This window comes from Sebastes fasciatus, chromosome 20 (assembly GCF_043250625.1).
Source record: "Sebastes fasciatus isolate fSebFas1 chromosome 20, fSebFas1.pri, whole genome shotgun sequence".
NCBI lineage: Eukaryota > Metazoa > Chordata > Actinopteri > Perciformes > Sebastidae > Sebastes > Sebastes fasciatus.
Genome location: NC_133814.1, coordinates 27,776,180 through 27,783,679, shown reverse-complemented (window position 1 = coordinate 27,783,679; position 7,500 = coordinate 27,776,180). Strand labels below are relative to the sequence as shown.

The 7,500-nt window shown below is 43.1% G+C and overlaps 2 protein-coding genes across 4 annotated transcripts in view; one reads left to right on the top strand and one right to left on the bottom strand.

Annotated features, from left to right (window-relative positions):
- a1cf (apobec1 complementation factor) overlaps positions 1-2,956 on the top strand; it is a 27,111-nt gene extending 24,155 nt beyond the window's left edge. For all 3 annotated transcript variants that reach the window (XM_074619084.1, XM_074619083.1, XM_074619085.1), the window contains exon 13: positions 1-2,956. This exon is cut by the window's left edge and continues 99 nt beyond it. In XM_074619084.1, coding sequence (XP_074475185.1) covers positions 1-56 — 56 coding nt within the window. In that variant the 3' untranslated portion in view covers positions 57-2,956.
- A 979-nt stretch (positions 2,957-3,935) lies between these two features.
- Positions 3,936-7,500, bottom strand: part of LOC141758750 (phytanoyl-CoA hydroxylase-interacting protein-like) — a 6,034-nt gene continuing 2,469 nt past the window's right edge. Inside the window, exons 2-6 of the mRNA XM_074620395.1 lie at positions 7,217-7,413; positions 6,742-6,916; positions 6,315-6,432; positions 6,049-6,229; positions 3,936-5,520 (exon numbers count right to left, since the gene is read on the bottom strand). Coding sequence (XP_074476496.1) covers positions 5,146-5,520; positions 6,049-6,229; positions 6,315-6,432; positions 6,742-6,916; positions 7,217-7,413 — 1,046 coding nt within the window. The 3' untranslated portion in view covers positions 3,936-5,145. The remainder of the gene's footprint in view (positions 5,521-6,048; positions 6,230-6,314; positions 6,433-6,741; positions 6,917-7,216; positions 7,414-7,500) is intronic.

Here is a 7,500-nt window from a genome sequence, read left to right as displayed (position 1 = left end):
GATACCCCGCCTTCGCTGTGGCGACGCGCCACTCCGACGGATACGGCGTTTTCTAGAAGAGCGGTTTCCAACGAGGAAAAACACTCACAGCTCAAGACGCAGTCACACTAAACTGCTTTAAAAAAAAAAAAAAAAAATAGAAGTGCACTCGGAGAGTGCAGACCTCCGCCAAGGCAGGTTTCATGTACGTCGCTGCCCCCCCCTCCCCTTTGGCCTTGGCGGCGGTAATAAAACAAAATCAGTTTAAAAGTTCTGTGGGAATGAATTAGTTTCATCAGTTATTTCTACCAAAACTAAAGCAGGTTAGTGGGAATGGATGGACTCCTTTCCTTTCATTAGTTTCATCTGTTATTTCTAATAAAAACTAAAGCAGAATAGTGGGAATGCACCTTTACGCTGCAGCTTTTACAGGAAGAAGAAACCACTGTGGACAAAAACCGCTGCTGGAAAACGTTTCGGACTCGTCAGTCTCCCTGAAACAAATTCCTCATTCCTTTCTTCATATTATCCGTCTCTGAATTACGCGTACGTACATCTGTGATTATTTTGTGATTGATTAAGTAGCTGGCAGACAGCCTGTGATTGGCTGTAGGTTGGAATTGTTTTAAAGCATTTTTTTTTGCATGTTTCTCGTATTTTTACAATATTCAAAAACTGAATCAGATAAATAGATTTTGTTATTTGTTGTAACCCTGTGTTGTTATCTCAGAGATAACTGGGAGTTGTAGTTCTCTTGAGTGCCTTTCAACTGCAGACTGTAGTTTTTCCCTGGCAGTCTGTTGACTGTCTGAAGATACAGTCGGATTTTTAAACGGAGACCCTGTTTTAGTCACTGAGGCATTCTAGACTTTGTAGTTCTACAAACTGTGAATATGTAGTTTTTAGATCTCGTACATCTGAACTTTGTGTCTTTTTCTCCCTCATATTCAACACGATGCTTTGAGGAAATCTGTTCAGTTTTTCTGCCGTCATATTTCATTACGACCTGTAGATCTGCACTAATGACGTTTAATCATCATATTTAAAAAATAATACCTGAATGTTAAACCTCAGAACAGGAACAGAAACACCAGCTTCAGGTCTTCACCGTCGTTTTGGTTGATATTTCTTTTCCATGTTTCAGTATTTTCATGTTCACTTCGTGTGTCGTTTGTTCCGATTCTACTAAATAAAAACATCAGCCAGCTGCTAAAACTTGACTCTGGATGTTTTAAACCTGCCGCCAAACGGGAACCTCAAACCCCAGATTACGTTCATAGTTAGAAGATTCTCTCGTAGTCGGGATTGTAGTCACGGTTAATAAGTGATGGTTTAGGGTTAGACAACTGAAACACTTAAAGGCAGCCAACTAAAGCTTTTGGTGGTTACAAAGAAGACGTTGTGGATTTGACAGAAAAATCAATCTGAGCCAATAACAATCAAAATTAAATCAGTTTCCTCATTAAAATCATCTTCTGTTTCAACCTGGTCTCCTAAAAATGACGTCCCCAAACATCTAAATTGCATCCTCGATTACTTTTCGAGGGAAACTTAATCGTAATAAACGTTTCTCCCGGTTTACGGTCGCAGTTTTGAACTCGTGGTTAACGTTGTGAATTGAAACAAAACAAAAAAACGCAACAAAATGACTTTATGATGGTTTGGCTTAAAATAAGTGCGTTTGTTAAGTTATTAGTACCAACACAGTCTCACGTGAGTTCCTGAAGTAGTCACAAAATTTTATCTATTTGATTCGTGGACATGGACACGACTTTCAACAACATATTTTTGTGCATTTTCCTACGAATGTCCAGTAACATGTGACGTGTCAATTTCCGCTCCAGTTTTTCCAATATAAAATACTTAGTTAGGTTTAGGAAAAGATCGACTTAGTTAGGTTCAGGCAACAAAACGACTTAGTTAGGTTTAAGAAAAGATGGCGGTTTGGGTTAAAATAACTCCAGAAGTGCTGGAACTGAAGTACGGAAGTTACGTGACAAATAAATCAATGTTGACTTCTGGCCTCACACGGGGCACCATAGTGGTCTCCTGGTGAAAGTCTGGTGTTTTTTAACCCACCCATCCATCCCGACCTCCTCCCTACGTGGCGTTCACCGCTCTTTACACTTCCTGGTTCACAATTACATGGATTACATACGAATTGATTTCGTGCTGATAATCATGAAAAAAAAAAGGTGAAATTCATGTCTATGTACGAATCAGTACATTCGATTATGTGACTATTTCACAAACTGCTCTGCGACTGAGCTGGATGTAACGTTCGTAACCTAAAATAAATCAATGTTGACTTCTGGTTTCACACGGGACACGAACAGCGGTCTCCTGGTGAAACTCTGGTGTTTGTTCGCAGACTATGATTAGAAACGTATTTGTGATACGTCAAAGACAAACATAATACAGGAGAAATATGTTTCCCTAATAATAAACGTGATTGACGATGAAGTTTCGTTGTATGGGAACGTCATTTTTAAAAGACCAGGGTGTCTGTTTACAGTCTGCAAGAAAACATTGCAGTTTTTCCACTTTCGATTTGAAAGTCAAAATAAGAACATTGAAATTGCGCGACATCGTCTTTGTTCCCGATAATAATGAACGCAGACGACCGATCCTTCAGTCCGACGTGTTTCCTCTATTTAAGTGTTTCTGGAGAGTTTTACGACGCGCCGACATCCGAGCTGTGAACATGCCGGAGCAGAGACAGTATTAAAGTGTGTGAAGCACTTAGAACTTATTTTTATACCAGGAGAGAGAATAAATATCCAGACGCTGTTTGTATTGAGTTATTGTGCATTCTCTAATTGACCTGGAAACAAGAAACTACTAATCTGTGATGAGCAGAGAGGATTGTGGGTATTCTGGAGGGGTTTCATATCATTAAAGGAAACTGCGTTGATGAATTGTGATGTTTCATAATTTGTAATCTTATAAATAAAGAAGTTAACACAAATCTGAAGAAGCAGCGGCTCCACTGCGTCTTAATAATTATAATAATAATTACACATATTTTACTTTCAGGTGGGTTCACCCTCCAGGTACAACATTATTCTGTATATAGCTCTAGATAGTTATGAAAAATAAATAACTCCATCAATGAATAAATAAATATATATGTCATTAAATATAACAAAGATAACATTAAAAATAAATGTGGCCATTAATTAATTGATAAAATGTGCCATATATTGATATTTCTGTTTTAATTTGCTTCTTTATTTATTCAGCTGTGTATTAATTCCCTTATATATTTATTTGTGTATTTATTTTGATCAATTTTTAAATTGATTTATTTTTAAATTTGTTATATATTTATTTTGTGAGGTTGAAATTTCCATTTATTTATTTTTTTTCACGTGTTTGTTTAATTATTTTTGCATTTATTTTTTATTTATTTAATATTTATTTTTAAATGCATTTATTTTTATTAATTAATTTTTTTCAACCTCACAAAAATAAACGAATAAATGCAAAAATAATACATTTAAAAGTCTATAAAAAAGAAATACATAAATAAATAAAAGGGAAAATTAAACAGAACAGTAAATAAATAAGGGAATTAATACAAAGATAAATAAATAAAGAAACAAATAAAAAACATTACATTACACGTTACATTTTACCAATGAATTAATGGTTACATTAATTTTAAATATTATTTTTGCTAAATTTAGTGACATATTTATTCATTTATTTATTTTTATTTAGGCAGGCTCCATCCTCCATACACAACAGTGATGGTACGGAGTTATGCTTGATACTTCAGTATTTTTACTCTGAGGTTTTAAAGGCAGGACTGTCACTTTAATTCAATATTTCTACCTTTTCACACATTCATTCACAGCCATCCATTCATAACTGACATGAAAGCAGAACACAGTTAATTAAACAGACAGTGTTTATCTTGATTAAAATAAATCTGGAGAAATAATAATTAGACATTTAGCAGCAACATGGTTTTAATTGATCTGACAATACAACAGCAACGAGCTGCCGCTGTGTTTAGTGTCTGATAGAAATACTCAGAAGGAACAATATTAAAGGTATCAGGTAGTTTTCAGCACGTTCTCATCCCAACCCGTCACATACTGACGCTTTATCAGACACCTTGGCGCCACTTTACGCTCGCACTAAACACGTGATTAATGACGTGAGTTAAACAAAAACATCTGCTTGGATTCACTCTGGTTCGGTTTAGGAAAGAACAACATGTTTGGGCTGAAAACTACGACGTTAGTACAGTGAAAATTAAACTGAACGTTGTGAACACGAGCAGCGTTCTCCTGGATGAAAGTCATCCTCCTCCTCGACAAGCTGGACTTGTAGTCATTTTGGGGGTTTCTTCTTCTTCTTCTTCTTTAACAGAACCGTAAAGTTCTGGTTCCACATCAGCTCTGTATTCTCCTTCACAGTTACATCTGGAACTAGAGGGGCACCCGCAGAGCGCAGACCTTCGCTGAGGCCGCTTCCATGAGTGAAACATAATGAATGTGTCCGCCTTGTGATTCAGATCAAGCCCCCGAGGAAGAGCGCCGGCTGTTGATGCTGGCTTTCGTAGTCGCCAAACGGCGGTACTGCAACTTCCGCGTCCGTCACGTTTAAATCATCAGGTCCTAAAAGTTATAAAATGAACTTATAGCTGAATCCAGAGTTATTTCCTTCCTCCATTCATGTGAACGAGACGCAGACCGAGGCTGGAGCGAGGGCTGGGAGGCGGAGTTAAAGGAAACGCTACCAATGGAAGCGGGAACGGGAGCCTCCAACGCCGGATCCGGTTCTCTCTCCACGATCCAGATCCACTCCAGATTGGGTTCTTCTTTGGCCCATGTTACACCGTTCCACCCAGTTTCATGAAAATTGGGCAGGTCGTTCTTTCCGTAATCCTGCCGACAAACTGAAACCAGCCGATACAAAGACAACGATGACCTCCTTAGCGGAGCTAACTATGAACTCTGGATGACCAACGGATGATTTATAATACTAGAATCATTCGTAATAAAATGTTGATACATATTCAAAATTTAGAATTTAGTTCAATTGATTTCCTGCCAGCCGGCCCGGCATCACCGGCACTTAGCTACCATCTAGCCAGCTATGTCTTTATGTCTTTAGTTATTAGCAGCTAGCCGGTCGTCCCGTCAGACGGTCCGGCTAACGTCCCACGCTGATGTTGCAGATCTTGCAGCTGGGGTCTTTCTTGGCGTTGGCGGTGGACTGACTCATGAGCTGGTGGCCGCTGATATGCGCCATCGTCCCTGAAGACAGGTCCACCGGCTCCGTGTAGATCACCTCCAGGATGACGTCCTGGGCGTGGCGGAAAGACAGCGAGCCGTCGTCCTCTTCCGTGCAGCTCAGAAGGCGGTTGTCGGACCGGTCCAGCGCTGGCAGCCTCCCTTTACAGAAGGCGTCTCCGTCGGAGCCGTCCGGAGCAAGGACCAGGATGACGTAGTGGTAGGACGTGTACATGCAGTAGAAATCCCCGAAGTACACGTTGGTGTTCTGGTTGAAGAGGACGGCGGCTCGGATCTGTGCAGAAACAAACGCAGCGTTAGATTTACTTATTCTGCCTGGATCGACCAGAAACCAGTGGAGCGACCAGAAACCAGTGGAGCGACTAGAAACCAGCGGATCAACCAGAAACCAGCGGATCAACCAGAAACCAGTGGAGCGACCAGAAACCAGCGGAGCGACCAGAAACCAGCGGATCAACCAGACACCAGTGGATCAACCAGAAACCAGTGGAGCGACCAGAAACCAGCGGAGCGACCAGAAACCAGCGGATCAGCCAGAAACCAGTGGATCAACCAGAAACCAGCAGATCAACCAGAAACCAGTGGAGCGACCAGAAACCAGCGGAGCGACCAGAAACCAGTGGATCAACCAGAAACCAGTGGAGTGACCAGAAACCAGTTGAGTTTTATCTCCATCAGGAACAACATTGTGACGTTCAGGTGCAGCTTTAGCAGTTTAGAAGTTCTGGTTGGACTTCCTAAAATTCCCTGAAGTGATACAGAACAAAACAACCATTGTCCCGTACCGGGTCTGTGGCGGTACCTGGAAGCGGTGGGGTCCATACGGTGAGTCCTGGGGGGGTTTTCCTGTGTTGAACTCGGTGTTGCAGCTGAAGAAGACGCCCTCCAGTTTGCCGCTGATGGGTGACCCGTGGCTACCGCTGTTGTCTTTAACCGACGGCAGCATGCGACGGCACTGAGCGTCTCTGGAGCGATACAAAGGGCTGTTGACAGCGCAGGGGGGGTGGGGGGGGGTTAGAACACACCTGGACAGGTAGAGGACACAACAGGACACACACACACACACACCTGGCCTGCCGGACGTACTCCTCCTGCTGGTTCCTGTAGAAGACGCTGAACGGCAGCATCCTGCCGGCGATCGCCTCGGCTTTCTGCAGCAGCTGGTTCAGATGGACAGAGGAGTAATCTGCACAGAGAACACACACCTATAACACACACCTATAATACACACCTATAATACACACCTATAATACACACAGGGGTTGTGTTCCCGCCTTTTCAAAGAGAACCGGCCAATGAGGAGACTCCAACACCGGGCCGACCAATCGTGTAACTTCATCACTCAGTGACAGACAACGGTGTCATGATGTAAACAAACCGTCCTTTAAAGGGTTAAATAAACGAGTATCTGGTGGTTCTGATGTTGGTTAAAAGATTGATGAGATAATATGAATATTAATATTTAGCTGTTTGACGTTTTGTCCTCTCGTCCAACCTGCGGTGCAGAACTCGATGATCTCGCTCCACCGAGAGACGGCGTAGTTTCCGTCCGGCTGTTTGGCGGCGGTCTGGACGGACACGGTGTACTCTGTACGAGGACTCAGGAACCAATGACCTCGCACCGTCATCGGCAGGGGAACCGCCTTCGCCACCAGCTTCGTCGGTACATCCTGAGGAAGAGGAGGAGGAAGAGGAGGAGGAGGAGGAGGAGGAGGAGGAGGAGGAGGAAAAGGAGGAGGAGGAGGAGGAGGAAGAGGAGAGGAGGAGGAGGAGGAGGAGGAGGAGGAGGAGGAGGAGGAGGAGGAGGACGAGGAAGAGGAGGAAAAGGAGGAGGAGGAGGACGAGGAAGAGGAGGAGAAGGAGGAGGAGAAGCTCCAGTCAGAATTCAGACGATGATAACCAAGTGGAGAACATGATGTAAATACCATCAGATGTTTTGTGGAACCGATCAGGTGTTTGTTAGAACCGACCTTATGTTTGAACTTGTTCTCCTTCTGGTTCTCCTTCTTGTTGAGGTCGATGAAGTAGTGGCTGATCCTCTCTCTGCGTCTGCTCTCCATCTCCCAGCTGATCTTGAACGAATCACAGGTGATGTTACTGATCCGGATCTGCTGAGGAACCGGCAGGTCGTCCACTCCGCCGCCGCTGCCGTCTGCCGACTCCGTGGCTGGAAGACAGTCAGTTCACATACAGACAGGTGTGATCACTCCACCAGGTGGGATCACTCCACCAGGTGTGATCACTCCACCAGGTG